A 23,032-nucleotide genomic window follows, 5' to 3' on the forward strand; every position below is an offset into this window, starting at 1 on the left:
TAATAATTCAGTAATATTAATTAATACTAATATGTCTTGGAACAGATTAAGATGGTAGACTTGGTTTTCTTCCCAGTGAGTGGAAAAACAAACCAACCAACAAATAAAAAGAAAGAAAAAAAATTGCACTTTGTCCTTCATGCTATCTGCTACCTCAGATCTCTAGGTATTTCTTCATATTTCAGCTTCAAAGAAAGCAAGAAGCTTGGATCCAAACCCCCAAAAAGTAACTATAATTTTGCCTTTAAACAGCCAGCTTAAGCACTCTAACTGCACCAGGTAGTTTACCAGGGATAACTGATCCCATTCTCAACATCACTATCAACAACTGACATCTATTTTTGCATGTCTTGAGGCCTGAACCACAACTTCTGACTGAAGTGAGAATTTACTTAAAAGAAAATAGCAGTTTCAATTCTCCCTAATGTTTCTTTTTAGCATGTCTCATCATTAGAGTGGAACTACATAGCTGAGAACACCCTCCAAGAGGTAATACAACTATTCCCTGCTATTTAGTAGACTTCCTGATACTGGGTGTGATTGTATTCCTCATACCTCAGTGGTGACAGACAGCTTTAATTCACATTATGTCCAATGGCTCTAATTAGATACAATGTTTATAGTCAGGTTTCTTGATCTCCAGCTAAGAAGCATATGGCATGTAAAATAAATGACTTACAAACATACAGAACTCAGTTTTGTCCCACTGTTTCCTGACTTGCATACTTACGGTCTCCACACAATTTAGAAGTCTCCAAGTTGCCCTAATATTATATATTTATTTTTTTATCTGTCAATGCCTAGGGAAGAAACAACAATAACATTTATATTGGTGATGAGGCTTCTTACACAATAGTATGCGTGCCAGTGGCACTGGAGTACAACTTCCTTGCTTTCATCTACAAAAAAATTACCATGTCTTAAGTGCTCTTCCATACAGCACCATTAATGATCTCCACTACCTGAAGAGCAATTTTATACTAATGACTTCCTTTTTTCAATAATTATATTTCCTTTCTGTTACTCTGTCAATAAATCTGTAATTTTAATATGAAATGTAGAATGTGAAAAAAGATTAAGTTGGAAAGGACTTCTACAGTCACCTAATTCAACTTCATGCTTAGAGCAGGACTAACTTAGACATTAGAACAGTTTGATGAGGACCTTGTGCAGTCAGGTTTTGAAGACCTTCCTGCTACAGTCCTGCTAATGCTGCCTTGTATTAAGTCAGCCTTCACTGCTGCAATGGTGAACTTCCAACTAACATTTATAACGCTGACAATCATGGCCTCTAGTAACTTCTTTGCAGATCTACTATCTAAATAGTCAATTCCTTTCCTACACCGCTGTATGGGACTATTCTGTCCTAGCTACAGGACTTTTCCATCATTTCTGTTCAATTTCGTGAGGCTTCTGTTATCAGTTGCTTGTCTAGGTACCTTGGAATGGCAGCCATGCCCATCAATGCATCAAGCTCTATCCAGATTACTGTAATCCACTAGCATCCAATAGCATCCTGCTAGGTATGCTTTTGTCCAAGTTGTTGACTAAAATGCTAAGAATACCATCCCAAGTATCAAACCTAAAGGAACATTATTTAGACTCAGAACAGCTGACTACCACTTTTTTCCCCCACCCACTGGAAGGTATTCTATTCTGATAGTACTAGATATGGCATAATATAATAAACTGTTGTAGAATCACAAAAGGAAAGGATGGGAAGGAAGCTACTGGGTTAAGATAGTGAAAAAAAAAAAAGAGGAAAAGATGCCTCAAGGATGGTTGAAACTGGGATCTGGCAGCTCTCACAGGGAAAGAACTGAGGTCATGAGGCAAGTTAAAGGTTTTAGCAGACATAATCAAGTAACAGATGCATATATGTTGGCACATGTACAAAATACATTATGTCTTGTTGTATCTTCGAACAGTTCATGTCTACTTCTTACAAGGAGAAACACTGAAGTTGTTTTTATAGAATGTTAATCCCAGAAGAGAAAGAATGTTAATCCAAAAGAAGATGAATTTTGCTATAAGTAATTTGAAAATCCTAATTTCATTCTGCCACTGTTGTTTGGTGTCTATCAAACTGAGGTCAGGACATTCTCACGGTAAATTCCAAACCTTCACTTTTTGTCCTCATAGCACTGTTGGCAAGATCCTGAAAGATCCCTACCGAATTGAAATGATGCTCTGCTGCGTGATTTTTGAGCCTGAAGTGTGAATTCCATAGTTTGCATGAACTACCTACATCTTTCTGCTGCCAGCTCTGCTCTTACATGCCAGGGCACATCAATCCCAACTAGCAACATCCTGAATATTAGTCTATGGTCTATTCTGAACTCAGCAAAAACACTGTACAAAAATACATGATGACTCCCCAGTATCCACAAAACTTCCTATTGGACTGAAAAGACAAAAATTTAATTGTCCAATTGCTGTCAAGGAAAAAATAAACAAACTCTACAGATATACAACGTAAGAGTAATAAACATTTACTTTTTTAGGATCATTAGGCTTCTGTTCCTCAATCATAAAAGACTAATAAACATTTCATCATCATAAAATTTGTATAATTTTAAAAAAATTTGTTAATTACAAAGATTAAAACCCACTTTTGTTCCTTCCTTATTTATTCTGGAAAACATATTCCATTCCTAAAATATACTGAAGTGCTTACTTCTGCTGGTGACCTTAAGAGCTTAATACCTGCCCATACACAGCCTTAGTTCTGAATACTCATCCAAAGAAGATTTTAATTTTGGAAAATTATGTTTAAGAAGATAATGTTGCTCAACTAAAATGTTCTCTTGAGGGTAAAAGAAAATAAAGCAAAACAAAACCCATCAGTGAAAAATTTTCCTTAATGTCTGAACTGCTGACCAGTGTTACTGGTTACACTGTATTTGAAGAGATATGAACTTTTGCTTCAGCATGTTGACTGTCCCATACCACCAGAAGATCTAGCAGTACCTGCTTATTGACATTTGCAGCGTGAGATTTTTCACTGGGTTACTGAAGCAATTTTCCATTGACATGCTTTTCTGAATTTAGTTGATGCCAGCTCCAGGACGTAGAGAATAGTTGCAATGTTAGAGAAGTTTCTCCAAATAACAAAGATGCGAAGCTTATTAATTTTAATCTTTGAAGGATTATGCATGATATGATACAGTTATGATCATTAAAGTTTAAGACTGAAGGCAATAAAGTTTAATAAACCAAATTCCTGCTTTCTCAAGAAAAATGGATATAGAGGGATGATAAAAACCCACCTTCCTGTAACAACAAGATTCATATAGTAATCTACCAACATTTCCTCCTGAAAATAAAACAAATTCTACATGAGCTTCTGAAGCAAAATACTGTTCCTGAAATGATCTGTAAAATAGTACAAAAACAAAACAAAGTAAAATTGCATGGCTGTAGGAACCCAGAGTGCAGAGAATATTTCTCTGCCTGTTTTGAAGGGTTTTACCCCCTGGACAACACTGTTTTTGACCTTCGTCCTTGGAGAACACTGCCCACTATCTGGGAAGAATTAGAATCTACACTGGTGTAAACTAGGTGATAGAATACTACGTAAGATTGTCACAGGGTGAAAAATTTAGAGGTTTTGGGTTTGTTAATGTAGTAAATAGATAAAAGCAAAAAACATCAAAATGGAGGATTGTTGTTGTTCTCCAAACCTTCATCTTCTTCTTCTACTACTACTCCATATTCTGCAGTAAAAGTAGTTTGGGATGATTAGACAAAGAATTCTGCAGTTCCTGGCTGTGTTACTAAATAATTGGCAGAAAAGTAAAAATAATGTATGTTTTTAATAACCATTGGTTAATTTACCTTTAAAAGGCTGTGTAATCTTGATAATTCGGCTTTCTCCTGCATTCTCTGCTCTGTGCTGTGTCTGGGTCACGCTAGTGGCTCTATTTCTCTGATAAGACTTAACAAACAACTATCAAGAAGCAGCAAAGGCTGAGAGTCCCGTTTGTCTCTCAAACTCCTGGCAAGGACTTTAAAGACTCTCTCCCATCAGGAGAGGCTTAATTACGGTGCGGTCAGTGTCAATGGCCAATATACTAGGTTTGCAGACTCAAAAAATTTCAGGAAATTTAAACAGATGTCACAACATCTTGCTTAAATCAGTCTGCACAACACTAGACAATGTATTACTCGAGAAGAGTATTGGTAAGATAGGCATATATTTTTTGCAACTGAAAAGGTTGAGACAGTTCACCAACTGTCAGAATGGTAGTAGCAGGACAAAAAAATACCATATTAGGAGAAATATTTTAATGCAAATTTTTGGGCCACTTTTCCATGATTCTTTACTGCCTCCTTTTCATACTTCTAAATAGTATGTAATATTCTGGTCAGTTTGTTATTATTTTGAAAAACAGAACAGTTCTTCAACCTTGATGTTCTCTTAAATGGTTAAGCAGCACCACAAGCCTCAAAAAGGATTTAATTAAATAAGCATTTTAGGATTGACTCTACCTATAAAAAAGTTTGAGCTTTAACAAGGAAACTGAAATATCCTCAGCTGTTCCTAAGTTCTGTTTATATTCTAGGCAGATTATAAAAGTATATGTATGACAGGTTTTTTCTCTAATTATAATATACAACAGAAGTATGCTGTTCTTGAGATTCTCTGAAAAGAATAATTTAACCAGTTTTATAATCACAAAATGAAGAACTGATGAGAGTTAAGTCGCCTATAAGTTTTAAAAACAAATTCAAAATGCTGTTGGTTTTTTTACACATTTTCTTTTGCACATTTGGAAGAGAGAGAAGGTGACTTTATAACTCTATTCATTTCATTAAAGGAGCATGTATTTCACATGAAGTAACAAAAATTCCTACCTTGATGGACTGACTGTAAGGTCCTATGCTGGCAGGGGCCCAGTGGGAAATGCTCTGTACATGCATGACCAGCTTTTCATCATGTACTACATCATCCGTTGCCATGTCATACTTATGTGCAAGGCAGTCAATGCAAAACAGCACTCCATCAGGTAACAGCGTTTCCACACATACTCTGAAAACACGTGATAATTATTTTTTTCAAACAGAAGTTTGCTTGCACTGACTTTCAACATTTATTTTCTGGGGTTTTTTTGTCTGGACACTATCTTAGGAAATTTTGCCAGGATCATATAGCTAAAGTTAGGGTATCGCAATAACCTGCTAGCATTAACACTGTTATCTCTTCAAAGACACTGCTGGCTCACAGACAGCTTCTTGTCCACCAGGACTCCCAGGTCCTTTGCAGAGCTGCTTCCCAGCACTTCAGTCTTCAGCCTGTGCTGGTCCATAGGGTTATTCCTCCCCAGGTGCAGGACCTTGCACTTGCCTTTGCTGAATTTCAGAAGGATCTTCTCTGCCCATCTCTCCGCTCTGCAGAGGTTCTTCTGCAGGGCTGCACAGCCCTCTGGGGTATCAGCCACTCCTCCCAGCTTGGTGTCACCTGTGAACTTGCTGAGGAGGGATCTGCACCTTCATCCAAGTCATTGATGAATAAATTAAACAATACTGGGCCAAATATTGAACCTTGGGGCACACTGTTAGTGACAGGTCTCCAACTAGAACCTGTGCCCCTCATTGTAACCCTCTGGGATCTGCCATTCAGGCAGTTCTCAATCCACCTCTGTCCACTCATCCAGTCCACACTTCCTGAGTTTGCCTATGTGAGAGACAGTGTCAAAGTTTTCCAAAAAGGAGCAGCTTACAGTTCCTTCACAACCTTCTCACAGGTTATCTGTAATACCAGCATATTTTTCTGCTATACTTTAAGTTGCATGACAGATACACTAATATGACAGGACTCAAAATCTACTTAAGCATTCATTTATAAAGTTCACTTTTGTTTCCTCCAAGGAAGACTGAGTGCCTTGATGAACAGACAGACGTGTGTTGCACGTGGCCAGTTAAAAAGCAGGGGGGTTGAGGGTCTATGTGGGGAAATCAACATTTCAAATCCTGAAAAATAATTATATTTGCAGTCCATGCATAAAAAAGTAATTTAGCTCCCAGCAGGAATCCAACAAAAAATTACTTGTTCTCTTTACATATCATGTAACATAGCTTTATAAAATTCTTCTCATCTTGCTTATTTCTTCTAAGAAAACTACTTTTCTCCCCACCTCTCACATGTAAATATAGTAGTTTTTCCTCATTACCATCATCATAAGCATGGATGAATGGATTTTCTGCTTGGGCTGGTAAATTTTCAAGACAATTTTGCAAATTTATTGCAGATCTACACCCAAGTCAGTGCTTCCAGCATACTGCTTTTGAGAACTTCCACAACCAGGCCTCTGTACATAATGCAGTGATGCAACCATGCAAACTGCTGTATAATATTTCTTTGGGGCAAAATGCAACATAAACAAATATGCAACAAACTGTGGAAAGGGGCCTGAAGATCCTGGTCAATGGCAAGTTGAATATGATTCAGCAGTGCCCTGGCAGCCAGGAGGGCCAACACTGTCATGGGGTTCATCAGGCACAGCATTCCCAGCCAGGCAAGGGAGGGGATTGTCCTGCTCTGCTCTGCACTGGGGCGGCCTCACCTCAAGTGCTGGGGGCAGTTTTGGGTGCCACAATATAAGATATAAAGCATTAAAGAAAGAGAGTCCAACGGAGGGCCATGAGGATGGTGAAGGGCCTGGAGGGGAAGCCATATGAGGAGCAGCTGAGGTCACTTGGTCTGTTCAGCCTGGAGGAGACTGAGGGGAGACCCCATTGCAGTTACAGCTTCCTCTTGAGGGGAAGAGGAGGGGCAGGCACTGATCTCTTCACTCTGGTGACCAGTGACAGGACCTAAGGGAGTGGCCTGAAGTTGTGTCAGGGGAGGTTTAGCTTGGATATTAGGGAAAGGTTCTTCACCCAGAGGGTGTTTGGGCACTGGAAGAGGCTCTCCAGGGCAGTGGTCACATCACCAGCCTGACAGAGTTCAAGAAGCATTTGGACAATGCTCTCAGGCACAGAGTGTGACTCTCAACGTGTCCTGTGCAGGGCCACAAGCTAGACTTTGATGATCCTTGTGGGTCCCTTCCTACTCAGGATATTCTATGATGCTCTGAAAACTGTTTGCTCCATAAAAATAAAACAAAAAAACATTTTTCCACAACTTTCTAATCTTTCCACCTTGTTATCTTACTGACGGAAGGCTATGTAGCTGGCTATGTGAATGTGGAGGCCTAAAACATGCAGGCATAAGAAATGAAAGATAAATCAGGAGAAGCTGAGTATTACAAAGAGAACCTAAGACATATAGAAATGGAGAATAATTTTGTGTAGCTTACAACTGGGATTAGATCCCTCCTCTGAAGGCACACACAGCCGACACTCCCATTTCTCTGTGATTTAATAATCCTGGTCTACAGTCACCATCTCAAAGAAACTTCTCTCTGCTTTCTTTGGCTCTGACACCCAGGCAGTGTAGTGGAATGTCAGTCTATGATGATTATCTTTACAATGTCTTTGAACTATTTGTCTTGCTACACTTAATATTCACACGCCTCTATTACACTTCATATTCTGTAATAAGAGTATAAAATACAGTATTTTTCATTAGAAAATTGCTGAACAGTTGGTTTTAAAAATATGAAGAAGACAAGAGGTATGACCACAGGCTTGACCCTGCTTTCAGAGCAGGGTTGGACTAGATGACCTCCAGAGGTCCCTTACAACCTGTATTAACCTATGAGTCAAGTGAAATTTTTCAAGCTATATCAGTTCTGCATTCTCAGCATATTATCTCAGATGCATAAAAAATTACTGAAAGAAATTACAAATTACTGTAAAAAGAAATAAGGCATTTTGATGAGTGCAATAAAAAATACAAAAAAAATTAGTTTTAACGCACAATTTAAAAAAAAAACACAACTCATGGGCTAGGTGTTTTTTATCACACCCAAACAACACCGGAATCACATACTGCCCACCCAAACCACCAAGCAGTTTCATTGTATCAGATGTAGACTTGGATGCAACATAGAAGATTCTGTAAAACAGATATTGAAAAAACTATGCTTTGTGGATCTATGAATAAAAGTGTTATTATCAGTATAATTTCTTTTCATACTTGAATTCTTATTGAACATGGAAGTGCAGCTAAGCTATCCATTAACTGTGATTATCTGAGGGAAACACAAACATTAAGAACAACCACATTGGATCGAGCCAAAGATCTATCTAATCCAGCATTTGTCTTCAACCAGAGCCAAGTGCATATAGGCAGGGGAAGAAAAGAAACAGCCTAAATATATATTAGTACAGTTTTGAAATAACTGTCAGTATCTCATGATGTGAATCTCAAGCAACTGCTCAGATAACAATTTTGCTTTTGTATTTAACAAAAGAAATAGAACAAGGTGAGTTTTATTTGTCACAAAGACCTAGAAGGTTCCAGACCTCATCACTTTTAGGAAGACTTGATATTGGTAGTAAGGCTTCAGTAATGCTTTTGACACTTTTTCCTGTAACACACTCATATAGGAGTTGTTGATGCATGGGCTGGATGTGCAGAGAGTGAGGTGGAGTAAAAACTGGCTGAACAGCCAGGCTCAGTGGGTGGGATCAGTGCCACAAAGTCTCACAGGTGAACAACCAGGAGCCCATACTGGGTCCACTCCTGTTCAACATCTTCATTCACAATCTGCATGATGGGGCAGAGTGTATCCTTGGCAAGTTGCCATCCACATGGATATTGACAGGATGAAGAAACAGGCACACAGGAACTTCATGAAGTTCAGCAAGGAGAAGCTGCAAGTCCTACACCTGGGGAAGGAACAAACCCAAGGTCCACTATATTCTGTGGGCTCAAAAGCAGCTTTACAGAGAAGGACTGGAGGTTCCTGATGGACGCCAGCTTGAACATGAGCCAACAATGTGCCCTTGTGGCAAAGAGGGTTGCATTCAGAGAATCACTGCCAACAGGTCAAGGGATGCAAACAAAAAAGAAAAGCAAATAAAATCCCAGCAATACAAACAGCTGTCAGTTCAACCAAGTCAAAAAGAACTAAGACTTGCAAACCATTTATTATCCTTCTGTAAGTCCATATCAGGGGGCATTTGTAAACCCTATGGCATATATTAAAGCAGGAATTTCTAACCCTAGTGTTTTGGACACGAGCAGCTGTGATTTTAATACTCCAAAAGGCAAAAAAAGTCGTCTTCTGTGATTCACAAACATTTGGTAAGATGCTTCACATATATGGAAACAATAATTCAGTGTATTACAGTGCATCATAAATATACTATAGCAGTAGTCTAATCCTACCTTGCTGGTGGACACAAACCAAATTCTGTCCCATAAACTGAGTTTATAACACTGAAATCTTTCATGCTCTTCATATATAGATGAACCAAAATAATATCCTTCAGTTTCAATCCCTCTGAAGTCAAATTAGCTGCAGGATAAAAAAAATATAGCTGTTAAAGACAGAGTATTTTAAATGTCTGTAGAAAGACAGCATAGCCATCCTGGTTTTGTTCAGCAAAACCAACTGGTAATAACCTAACTGTTGTCTAAACATGACTAAAGATTTTGCTATATACTACCTTTCCCCACTTAATACCTATTTTTTTCATTACATTCTTTCTCATATTAGTTTTCCAAATAGAAGCAGACTACAAAATAAATTTTATCCACTCTGAGCAGCAGTGAATTCTTGCCCCATGAAAACACATCATGCATTCATGCATGTAGATATGTTACAGTCCAAATTACTTGTATCCATAAGTTTGATTACCTTGTGGGGGGCTCGGGGTGGGGTGCTCATTCTATGACAGATAGTAATCTACAAAGGACTTTGAATCGCAAAAATACAGAGCTGGAAAGGACAATAGCTGTCTTAAAGGAAAAGATCAAGTACTTATACACTATTCCAGAGGGATGCTTGTCTAAGCTGTTTTTAAAAACTCTCACTGCAATAATAATCTCTGCATAAACAAACAGTTATAAATGGCAAGACAGGCAATAGGAAACAGAAGTGGCCACAGGAGAAATGAAGGAAAGATGAGAGCAGAGGAAAGCTCAAGCAGACAGCTAAAGAAGAGATACTGAGAAGTCAAGATCTTCTGAATGTGTATGCATAGAATATTCCAGTCACAGAGCTCAGAGAGAATGTATTACTCTTACATAGTCAATCACATAACAAGACATGTGATCAGCTCTGCAGTGTGTCTCTTTTGTAGCTTATGAGCAATAGAAATTATTCGAAGACAAAATCTTCTCTGTATATAGAACATATAAAATAGGAGAGTACTCTGCGACCTAATTTAAGTAAGACATATAAAGCTCTTCTCAGTGTAATTTTGGGGATCTTGCCCTTTAATGTTACAGTGTGTACATGTATGTACTTATATATTTGTTTTCCAGTTGAGAAGTACAAAGGTATATAGACAATCTCTGAAGGTTGTTGCCTTAGTGAGAAACATAGTTTTTGCGTAAAACTTTTCAGTGCTTTCAAAGACAGTTAAGGATTTTGCACAATTTCATAAAGATTAGTTTGGTCACACCAATACTGAATTTTGTTCTAAATGTCTTAGCTTTACTTAGTCATACTGCCAATAACAATGGCAATATGAAGAGGGGAACTCTCACTTAAGAGAAAAAAAAGTGTGCACAAGTGATATAAGACGTTATATAGCAGTTGACATAGAACTTCTATGAAATCACAATACATGTCCAGAAATATTAGCTGATAAATTAGCAAGCAATGGCAATTCTGTATGGAAATAGAAATGTATTTGAAAGCTACCTGATAGCAATCACTATGTCAGTACCAGCTGTTACATCATCAGTTAAGGAGGAAACAAGAACAATTCTCAAATTTCCAGCCAGCACTTTAGTCAAGAAGAAAGGCCTGCAGTTAAAAGTTCTGTAGCATTATATTAAATACTGGAGGGGGAAAAAAACCTCAACCAACTGATAACATACGTCTGCACACACAGACATCTCTACGCTAAATTTAAAATATATGAGCCAACAAACTAACTGTAATTTGTGGACAGAGTAAGCTAAAGGCAGTGATTTGGGTAAATTCATAATTTCTACCTCTACTTAAAAAAAAATTTCTTAAGTAAAAGTACTATCCCTTTTTCCCCTGCATGAATTAGAGGGACAATGCTAAGTAACTTTCCTCCCATTTACAATCAAAATAAAATTGACTCCCAAAGCACTCTCTCTAGTAGAAAAGCATGCATGACAAATGGGTAAGCAACCCACCAAAGCTCTTCACAACTTCTGTTTTTCAGGGAAAGACTCTTTCATGGCCTATCTCCTGGATATACAGGGAAACCTTACAGCCTTTCTGTTGAAGTTCAAGCAATTCATGGTTTGTAATCATTTATAGAATATGATCAGGTGAGACTCACCCTTACTTAAGCAGAACTGCCCCAAAAGGTTACACTGACTGAAATACAGCTTTTTGATTGATTTTGGTTGGTTGGTTTTTACTTTGTTGGGGGGTTTTTTGTTTGTTTTCTATTAAGGGGTTATCCAGAATCCCTAGCCGAGCACCTCAAAATACAGTACCCAAACTGTCTACAGGAAGTGGCATTTAAGAACTTTAGACTAAGTTTTAACGTAATAAAAATCCACAGTTTCCTTCAAGCTTATAAAACTTTGCCATGGTACAACTACACTAGAGCTGCTTTATATTATATAAAGCACAGTGATCTTTGTCATCTTCCAATCATATCTAAAAAACGTTTAATATGAGAGTTTAAGAAAATAAATGTATAAACAGCAATATACTTCATTCCCTCCCATTCTTGGCTTCACAGAATTCCACCCATTCTACTGAACGTTTCATAGCATCTAGTAATAAATTTTCATTTCCAAATCCTTTTCTCAGCACTCATTCACTTTAGAGGTGATTAAATCAGTTAACCCAGCAAAAAGTTTAAAAGTACTGTGCTTATTCCATTCTCACCCCAGTGAAGCTGAACTGCTGTATAGATTCTAAATATGCTTTCAGAAAAAGCCTGGTGCTCATTTGCAGATTAAGTTCTCAGAAACAAATTGTTTCTTTTGTCGTGACAGAACCATAATTCATTCAGTTTCCACACCCACATCCAAAAAGAGAATAACTAAAAGAAACATGAGAACTGACATTTTCTGCAAAGGATCAGAAAATTACTTTTTTTTCCTTAACATCGTACAGGTAATGCAAGTAATCTGCTGAAAGCAATAGGCTACTGCACTAGTCAGACACAACCTTTTCTGGCAGATGCTAAGGCAAAATTACATAATGTTTGTACAAGCAAACTTCCATTCAAATATAATGAGAAAAAAATAAAAGACTGCACAACCCTCTTGCTTCACTTTATAGATTATTTGCAGATTTACACTGAAATCTATTGCCTTTTTTAGTAGAAGTCTGATCATCTCCACCTTGCTGATTTCCAACCAATCAAAAACTAGCTTAATGACCTTTAACCAAGTATAACTTTGCTTCTGAAAAAAATTCTAGGGTTTCTTTATCATCCTCAGCTGCACATGCAAAAAAATAAGCTATGATAGGACAATATCTCATGCAAATTCATAAACAAGAATATGAGTTTACCCATTTAGATACTTAAAATTATTTCCATTTTTGTGAATGAGAAGAAGCCTGTACAAACATACTTTACTTAAACTTCAGAAGAAAAAATACAAAACCAAAACATGAACACTTTATTTTGTATGTCAAAATCTTGTAAGGAATCTGGATTTCATGATTGCCAAGATAGCAATTTTGCCTTTACATTAGGAATATAAATGAGATTTACTGCTACTGACCTAATCCTAGATGCCAAAATGTACAACAGCTTTCTAGAAAACTTAATTTAAAATTATGGAAGCTACAAAAGTGTTTTAGCAAGTGGACAGCATCTGTAGCACACATACATACTCACACACACAGTATATATTTCAAGAATGCTATTAAGTGAGCAAGTACTGTGGGAATACTGTTTTAACAGTGATATGAGCACCATCCTGGCTTTCCAGGGTCTTCAAAGCCAGTCAAATTACATGTTAAATATTAAAGCTGGCAGTCTTGATATCGAAGACTCCAATCAAATGCAAAATAAGATGGCAAACCAACATAACACCACACGATAATACAGATTCCTCCTTAAGACCATATTAGAATCACAGTGAATGACAGCAGATAATGTATTAACTGAATAAAGCACCTCTGAGAGAAGAAAATGCTTCCCGTGCTGCATCTTGAGCATTTTTATCCTTTGATGGAAGGAAGTGGGCAGTGATACCTGAAAACCACTGGTAACCACTCAGGGATTTTCCTGAATTTTCAAATGTTTTAGCTATCGGAAATGAAGAACAGAACTATGATTATAATATGAAAGGTTTCAGATTAACCAATGATACATTTTAAATTGTTTAAAGAAGAAAAACTTTGACAGAAAAGAAAACCACAAACTGTAAAAACGTATTCAAAAATATTTACAAACAGATATAAAAGTATGTGTTCTGGTAGCAAAGCTCCCAAATGCTAGTTGACAAATCCTCCTCCAACGCTGCCTTCACAAAATATGCATGCAAGTAGCATGTCAGCTGAGAATTTCAGTACTTTTTTTCCTCCTTTCCATTTTTGCTGACCTTTTATAGTTTCTTGACCTGTTTGGTTACAGACTGGCATAAGATGTGACACTGAAAAGCCAAAATTTTCAAAAGTATTCAAATGACATAGAAACAGATTTTCAAACTTGTATACCAAATTTTACTGGAAGTTAGGTGCTTAACCTGGTTCTGATAATCTTTGCAAATGCATAACATGTTTAGAGATTTTTAAAGCCCACCAGGCACTTATCCATATTCAAGAAATACCAAATACCTAAATACTATTCAATACCCAAACACCATTAGCTGTGAAACTTAGTTTTCAGGAAGTTTACCCATCTACGTATGTCGTGTAACAGAAATGTGGTATTTCCAGGAGGAGGAAAAGGGAAAGGAAGAGGGAGAGAAAGAAAGAAAAACAAAAAAAGTTATCTCCTGTAAACTACCTTGAAATGCTTCACTACTACAGATCTATTGCTTATTATCACAAGAACACATTCTAGTAGGATCTCTTTTTTCAGACAAATTACTACAGGTCAAGCACCTTTTTTTTCAGGAGTGTTTGTATAGTAATTAACATATTTCTCCTGGCATGAAATAGACAATAGTTTTTTCTAATTTTTTTTAAAACTGTGCAAAACTCACTGAAATCCAAAGAGTTATGTTTCAAAGTCTTCCAGATGATTGGAATATTTTTCTGTGGTTCATACTCTGCTGATGAAGGGAAAATATCGTCATCAGTGCAGCTTATCTCACAAGAACAGCTACTGACCACAAAAGTACCCGAAGATTCTTCCTGCTTGAGACAAACATTATAAAATAAGCAAGTAAACAGCATGCCAAGCAGTATGAAATCAGCACATTTTATCATTCAAATACATATTTAAGTTACAAAAAATACTATAACTCAACAGGTGCATATCTTAGAACAATTCATGAAAGAATAGCATTAGGATTTCCCATTAGGTTGCAGAACTGGCAAAACATAATGTACTCCTGTTGACATATCAATTGGAAGAATAAAGCAGACTTAGTAACTAAGAAAGTAGATATGAAAAATGATGAGACTCAAGAATAAAGACAGAAAGAATACTATTATGAAGAAATGGTATCTCACAATTATATAGAAGACAACTATGTTTTCAAAAAAATAGTACAAGCTAAGTGAACAAAGGAACAAAAGCAAAAAATAATAATTTTATAATTAACATAGTCATTAAATACTTGAAATAGAGCAAAAGGTTAATAAGAAAGTTTTTAAACTTTTTGGAACTATGAATGAAGGCAGTCCATGTAAAAAAAAAACCTCTTTCTATTATCTCACAAAGACTGTCCTTTCCACCAAATACTTTGGTGTGAGTTAACAGAAAAATGCATTTCCCAAGATCTATATATTGAAGTCATTTCTTCACAAGAAGGAAGGAAAATCATTCTTCCTTTCTTAGGACCAGGAAGAGAAAACTACCTGGTGTACCTTTTAAAGCAAAATACACAGGAAGAGTGCATACTGACCAGTCTTCAACAACTCTGTGCTCATTACATTTTCAACAATTCACATAATTACAGTATACATTTTTTGTTGGTTTGCCTTTTAATTTTAGAGCATTCAGAACTCTTACTCTCTTCCATCTGATTTTCCAATCAGCCTAATCTGCAGAGCACGTTGGCTTTTGGATCACTAGCCTGGGTAACACCACTTATCCATGTAAAAGTAATATGAATTATGACACAATTTACCTAGAAACCCTAATCAAACACCACTGCATGCTGTAATTCTATCAATTCTTCCCAAAGATCTCAAATTTCATGTGGTGTCTAAACCATGCATTTTACTGCAGTCTTCTTAAATACTAAATTCAGAAAAATTTTAAATCCAAATAAAGCAAGATAAAAAGTTGACAAAATATGAAACCTTTGGTAATCCTTAAATATGTATTAGAAACTGCTGAATATTCTTTTAGCTGTCAAATTTGTGTTCCATGAAAAATATAATTAAAAAAGAATATTAACATTATATAGCGAAGTAATTTTTATTGTATTTAGTTTTACTGTATTTTTTTCTTTCCTTTGGAAAATAAAACATATCTTTTTGCAATTTTATAGTTTTCTCTTCATATTAACCACAAAAAAAGTCAGAAAAATATATGCAGAAGACTACAGTATGCATCAGAAATCTGTGATGTCTCAACTCTTACGTCAATATTTGACTTCACTGTAGTGAAAAAGGATCCAGTTAAGTTAAAGCAGTGCATTTCGAAATTTTAAGGAAAGGCTAAATTACAAGAAAGTGAGAGAATCACCTGTGAGAGGAAACACATTTCTGTTGACTCTAAAAGAGCTCACATGTAGTTTTATAAGCACTGTAAACACTAAATCTATTCTGTAAGAGGGGCTGATGTTCTTTGATTGGACCTCATTTTATTCACTCCTCCAAGAAAGACATGAAAGTCAAGGCAATAATCTACTTTACATGCATCAATTGTATATCAGAGGTTAAAAGAAGTCAAGAAAATGTAACATAATAGCCCAGACAAAAACTGCAATTTAGCATAAACATGACATGCATTCCAACATTACAATAGACAAGCATCCAGCAGCATCTGTACCATTTCCCACTCCTTGAACTACAGCTTTGACTACTGCCATCAGTGGGTGCATTTTGCCATTACCCAGAGGGATGCCTGATAGCCCCTGAGCTTTCAGGTATGACTTAAAAAATAAAGAAGCAGAAAGACAAATCTGTAATTGAAAAAGATCTTAAGATGGTTTAAGCTACAAGAACCAAGAAAATTAAATTATTTTTAAAGTTTCTAATTTTTTTATCTATAAGATAGCACTTCATGGAAACATACAGACTGTATAGCAGCATCAAGTGCTAGAAGCGCTTGCTTCTTGCAAATTGTTGTTTTACTACATTAATTATTTTCACTGAGTAATTCGTAACATTTACCATGAAACAATCAATTTGCATTGTAGCACAGACATTCAGGGGAGTTCTAATGTAACACATGCAGAGTTTGCACCTCTTGGTCCTACCTCTCAAGAAAGCATGCACAGACATGGTGATGTAAATTATACCACTACAGGACTGCTTTGGGTGTTGTTTTTACATCACCTGGATTTTAACTTCACTATGCCATAAAAATCCATCTGTAGAAAAAAAAAAGTTAACTGGAAAGGAAAAAGTTCCAGCTTGCCAGTTTTTCACTCACTTTTATTAAGCTTTACATAATCACCTTTGAAGAGATCTAGAGCTACAGATATCTTCCAAGGCTGCTACTAAAGACCTGTAACTTCTCTCCATTCCCAACATGGAGGACCAAATTTATACGCTCTGCAAGTGAACGTGAAAAGAGCACCTATTCCATTTTTATGCCACCAGTTAAAATGCTTTCATCTATGTTTTTAAACATGACTTCTGCAAGATGTGCTTCATAAAAAAATCATGGGTACGTAGTGAGCCTCACAGACTCTACCAAAACTGCTTTGGCAAAACATAGAGAACTCCCCTGTAGATTTGTAATTTGTTAAATATCCCAAACTGATGGCACATGAAATTTTCATATCATCCACAGTCACATCCCTTTTTCCTAAATAAGTCCATACTTTATGAATAATTTAGCTTCTATTAATATTGCTTCACAGAGATAAATAAAATTATACATCTGTGTTTCCACACACACATAAAAACCTTGCAGTCAGTTGCAAAATTTTTGGGAATTATTGTGAAATGTCAGAAATCTCTTACAAGATGCAAAGTCTGTAAAAATAATTAGAGATGTCTGTTGATTTCAAAGGCTATGATACATCACAATGACCCATTCAAGGCTGACTTCCACAAGGCTCCAAAAACATTGATAATCAATCACTCTCCACAGCAGCACAGGTGCAGGCTACAGCAGAAGTATTAGGTGTGGAACCTGGCACTCGAAGAACTACAGGCTCAATGCCAGCCTAAGTAGAGCTGCCAGACTCTGTTTAGTAGCTTTATTCAAATCCATACAAATGTTGGTCTTCCATTCCTCTCAACAGAGAAAGTAATCTAAGAAGCTAAAACTTATAGACTGCCACAAACAGAGTAACTTTCCCTGAAAAATATTCTCATCACTTTAAAAAGAAAAAATCAAGCTTGCTATAATGACATTTTAATTAAATCTTACAGAACCTATTTTATCACATAACATTTTCATGTTACTTCACAGAAGCAATATATTTTCCCATTTGTTACACAGTTTCTCCCACACCCACTGTACATTGTGATACCAACCTAATTTTGGATCAGAGCCTGCATGCATGCATACACTTAACTATATTCACATAACTCATGTCATTGATGCAAGTGCGCTCAGAATGAAGTTAAGCAAATGCACGAGTGTTCCAAGATCCAAATTCTCCTGTTGAAAAAGCCTTGGAGCTAGGACTTTGACTGATATAGCTGAAATTCCATGCAGTGGTCTTTTACGAAAACAACAGATTGCCTTTTTAAAAAGCTTACATTCTCTGCTACAGAAACTGGTATAAAAACCTATCACAACACAATTCTAAAACTGATAACTCTCCCACTGAGCAGCAATGAGAATATAGTGGAGCAGTGAGCTCAGAAGACAAAAGATTATGATAATCTCTTTATTCTTTGTGATGTACCTTGATAACAGAACTCCTTGAAATAAATATAATGAGAGAGATCACATGCATCTTGCATTATTTTGAGTACAATATACAGACTCATAGGAAAGAAAGTCCTTTACTCCAAAATACTTTCAAATAAAGTATCTTTATTATGAAAAGAGAACTAAAAACTATCTTTTCTCAGAGAACTGGACTCAATCTGCAATCAAAAAGGGTAGGAAAGAAAATCCTTTATTTATAATCTTAATGTTTGAAATAAATCAGTGCACAAAAACGTTTTGTGGTATTTGTTATCAAGTCTTGAAAACAAAACTACAAGCATTATCTATATTCTTATGATGCGGAAGGGAAACTAAAGGTTGCCTAGGAGCAGTATTGTTCAGTGATGACAAAGTATTCAAAAAATGCTACCCGCAATGCCACCAACAAAACATGTTTTGCAACTTGAAATTCTTTCCTATTTTCCCTGACATCACTGACAAAGTCTAATTCTACAGCTAAAGTTCTAAATGTAGAGTAACTAAAATAATTAGTAAGGAACTGGACAGACATAGGCTACAATAATAAATCATACACAACCTAGAGGATCGCACGCCTTTAGTACACGTGGCACACAAATATCTCCCAAAAACCTTTTCTAAATGTGCAAGTGTACAAGTTAGAGAACTCTGCAGGTGTTTTTAAAATCATCTCCAAAACGACCTGTACAATAGATCTCCTGCAACTTAATGAGGCAAAATGCTTGCACTTCTGACACATGTTACAGCCACAAAGTCAAGATCTTTTACACACAAGAAAACACAGTATCAGTTTATGATAGGTAATATAATGCAATGGTCTATTACAAGAAAAAGCAGCAGCAGGCAGGATTCCTGTATCTCTTACAGGCAAATGGGCTCCTTTCTTCTGCAAAGTGTAGAAAGGAAACTACATGGTTGCCACTAATTCTGGACTATTCAAACTTAAGGGGCTGCAGTGTCACATCTTGCATTATTTGATATGTGTGTGCTCCTACTCACTGGAAATCGGAAACAAAGTATCCATTATTAAATATGGGAAAGAGCAAATGTGAAAGCATGAACAACAGCTAGTATGTTCCCTACTGTCATCAGAAGTATGTTCCCATCAGCAGAAACTCCAACAGCTTCAATTTCTGTTTCTGATCTTTACAAAGCCAACACAATAAAGTAACAGACTACAGCAGAAAATAAAAGATTTTGCAAGTTTGTTGTGCTGACAAAGTAAAAAACATAGTTTCACAGTTGTATTTTTTGTAATTGAAAATACTCAGAATTTAATTTTTATTGAGTACAAAAGCCAATACACCTAATTCAAAGATTCTAGAATATGCTTGAGAAATTGTCTGCCAGAAAAAAACCCCCATTCTACATTTTAAATGCATGAAGTAACTATCTTGGCAAAGTAAAATACTGATGAAACTAGGTATCTATATTATGGTGGTGGCCTTGTTTTTTACCCTGAAGAGGCATTCCCAAATTTTGAGCATTAGTGTTTTATTTCCATTATTATTTATTCTTAATGTTTTTTGTAAAATGCCTACAAAAATTGTTTACCAAATTTTTAATAGCTTTAATAATAAAATATTATATTTATTTATCTCTTTAGCCTTCCCTGCATCACTATTTATGAAAGAAAAGTGGGTGTGTTTAAAAAAAGCTTCAATTGTTACGCAAAAAACATCTTGAAGTTGCACAGAAATATATTAAACCAGAACAGTGAGTACAATGTTATGTTCCCCTAGGCACAAGGGATCATTTTGCTGCCAGAAACAATCTAAACCAAATTTCTTGGCATGCTTTGTAGTCAAACATGAAGAGATTAAGCTAAAGAAAATGCATTATAGAGGAGGAAAGACAGCAGAGACTAAGGTGCACTAGCTATAATTGCAAAATGATTTTAAAAGTAAATTCAAAGAATGTAAAATTAACACCTGTGGCAAATAACAAAGATAAAATGAATATACAATACAGTTAAAAATATGTTTATCTCACAGCAGAAATGATAACAAAACTGATGTCATAAAACTTATTAGAATTACACTTCACTGTGGAGTCTATTAGTATTTTCTATAAAGTGCTTACAAAAGTGGCTACTTTTACACATTGTTCATAATGGTGTATTATTTTTCCCAATTTTCAGTAATCCCTTGAAAGCCTCAAACTAAAATTAGTTCTCCTTCTGAAGCAGTTTTTTCCTGCAGTACTTTATTATTATAGGATTGGCTTTTAAGTGCTGAATACTTACTCATACTTACATTTTTCTGCAGGCTTATAAGCACCAAATAGTGAGCAAAAATACAATACTACAGGCATATCAATCTTGAAGGCATGTCTTTATCATTATGCAGTTAAATGATGCTAAACAGTCATGGTCTGAAAGACTGACTGGTTCTCCATATTTATAACTTCCCAAAAACTTAGCTTATTTTATCATTACATAACCTATAGCCAAAAGATATTAATGCTTTTCCTCATGAGACAATCACTGCAAAAATGAGACTATTTTCCTTTTAAATATACAATACATTTGTTTATATACCAAAATTCAGGGCAAGCTGCTGCAAACCTTATCCCTTGCAAAGTGTGACAGGTTTGTCTACAATGGATTGGAAATATGATTTACTACAACACTGCCTGAAACTGTGAGGCTTTAACCAAATCTAAAACATCTGCATAAGAAGGGGAAAAAAGCTACTGAACAGATAAAAGTAAAATCTTGATTCTTATATCAAATGTTATGCATTTTAATACGATTTTTTCCCTGATTTATGTAAAGCTTTGTGGTTTTCATTTTCCCTAGCCTGTCACATTGAAGTGATGTATGGTACATTTTAGCATCAAGTTTGCCATGAGCAATAAAGTCAGTGCCCCCAAAGAAATATTAATATATTATCAGTCTTCTCCACCATGCCACATTCCCAAATTTTCCTTTATTCAGCCTATTTGGTTTTGCTTCACATAGTTAGTTGATATCCTTTTCACAGTCTCCCACACAAATATTTAATGTTTTATTTTTGAAAGAAATCCAAAATTAGAAATTGACAGGATGAAATACAATTTACTTTCCAAGGCAAGATGAGGCCATCATGGAAGAAAAACATTGAGGTATTTTATCTGTTTGGAACAATAAAATTTAAAAAAAAAGGAGGGGGAAGAGGGGAAGGCATGATCTATTGAAAGACATGCAGGAAATGTTGCTTAAGAGACATGAAATGTGAAATACCAATATAATAACGTTCTGTAACAACCTCTCCACTTCTATCATCAAAGTGCAGAAAGACATAGGGAGAGCTATAAAAAGATGACTGCAACAATAAAAGAAAGATCATGAGGCACTCTCTTCAACAAAATACTAATACTTGTATAGGCTCGGGAAAAAAAATAATTTTAACTGTAAAATAGTAGAATGAAAAACAGAAAATAGATGACAAATACAAAGAAAAATATTTTCTGTTTTGACCTTAGTTCTGCTCACATGACAGTATGCAACATCTAAACCATCAGAGTTCCTATTCCTGTTCTGCTCTTTCTATAGAATCATAAGCCAATAGAATTAAACCCAATGAACTAATAATGATTCCTTTGAAATTTTTGATCAAGATAAATCTCCACATGATTCTATGTCCTTCATTATATGTATCTTTCATATGGAAGAAACCAAACTCCAGAACATTCAAAAAGTCAAGCACTTATAGGTTAGCAAGTTTTTAAATCATCCACTTTACATCAGAAGCATCAAAAAGAGACGCCACCTCCCACTAAATCAATACCGTTCATACAATTTCCTAATACAGCTGTGTTCTACAGTGCAGCTGCTCTACACAGGTTACACACGTGCTTGACTGAACCACATTGGCTGAGCACCTTGAGGTTTCAAGATGAAAAATGCCACACAAATATCCTACCTCCATTCATTCGCTTGACACAAGGAAGCATTTGTGTCCGGTCTTTCCTAAGTATAGTTCTGAAATTCAACTAAATACGTACACCGTTATTTGAATGCAACACCCACATGAGAATATGTAGGGTCACTCCAAATTGTGACAAAACAACACAACTAGAAAGCATGCACACAGCCTTAAAGGAAAACAACACTTGCAGCCTACTTGCCTTATTTTCCAGGTGTAATTTTAAAAAATGAAGGTAGGCCACAGGTGCGAATGCATCTGCTGAATGCACAACCACCTCAGCTGAATCTCTGAAATACAAAATTTTTATCATCAAATAGTATAGTACATAATTTCATATAGAGACAACACTTAGTCACTGTATAACACAAGCTCACAGGTAGCTCCCTGAAAATCTATTAATTTCTTATCAATGTTTTCATATAAACTAAGAAAAAGTAGTTTGTTATATAAAATCATGTTGAACAATACCTTCAAGAATTTTCAATTTTCAAAAGGAATAAACTCTATTTCCTGCGTGAGCTGGCACAGGAGATGCAACAACAATCATAAAAGCACAGATGAAATGCAAAGAGTAAGCTTGTTCTCATTACCTCACCACCTGGGACCCCCGAAGCAGCGTTCAGGCAGGGCCACAAAAGAAGGGACACATGCACTGCAGAGACTTGGTCCATGCTAGAGCATCACCAAACCTGCTGGTCATCCCTGTATCTCCGGGATTTGCACAGGCGCAGTATCCCACTGTGCTTTGAGCTTTCCCGCAGCTGGGCAGGAATCTCTAGCTCGTTTGATAGGGCCCCTAAGAGTATCACAGGTCTATGTTATCTAAACACAGATGCTCTACTCATCCAACACACAAGGCCAAAAACAATTACTGCGATACATGTGTTTTTGACACCTCA

The 23,032-nt window shown here is 36.1% G+C and overlaps 1 protein-coding gene across 10 annotated transcripts in view; it reads right to left on the reverse strand.

Annotated features, from left to right (window-relative positions):
• DPH6 (diphthamine biosynthesis 6) overlaps window positions 1-23,032 on the reverse strand; it is a 229,962-nt gene that overhangs the window by 134,314 nt on the left and 72,616 nt on the right. For 4 of the 10 annotated variants that reach the window (XR_004240725.1, XM_032111719.1, XM_032111722.1 and 1 more), the window contains exons 8-12: window positions 22,333-22,420; window positions 14,219-14,372; window positions 13,186-13,317; window positions 9,281-9,410; window positions 4,858-5,032 (exon numbers count right to left, since the gene is read on the reverse strand). Coding sequence is in view for 9 of the 10 variants with exons in the window: in XM_032111719.1 (XP_031967610.1) it covers window positions 4,858-5,032; window positions 9,281-9,410; window positions 13,186-13,317; window positions 14,219-14,372; window positions 22,333-22,420 (679 nt within the window). In the remaining variant the exon portion in view is untranslated. Of the gene's footprint in view, window positions 1-4,857; window positions 5,033-9,280; window positions 9,411-13,185; window positions 13,318-14,218; window positions 14,373-22,332; window positions 22,421-23,032 lie in introns of those variants that run through there. The other 6 variants (XM_032111720.1, XM_032111723.1, XM_032111727.1 and 3 more) reach the window with 6 other exon arrangements.

This window comes from Corvus moneduloides, chromosome 6, assembly GCF_009650955.1.
Source record: "Corvus moneduloides isolate bCorMon1 chromosome 6, bCorMon1.pri, whole genome shotgun sequence".
Lineage (NCBI taxonomy): Eukaryota > Metazoa > Chordata > Aves > Passeriformes > Corvidae > Corvus > Corvus moneduloides.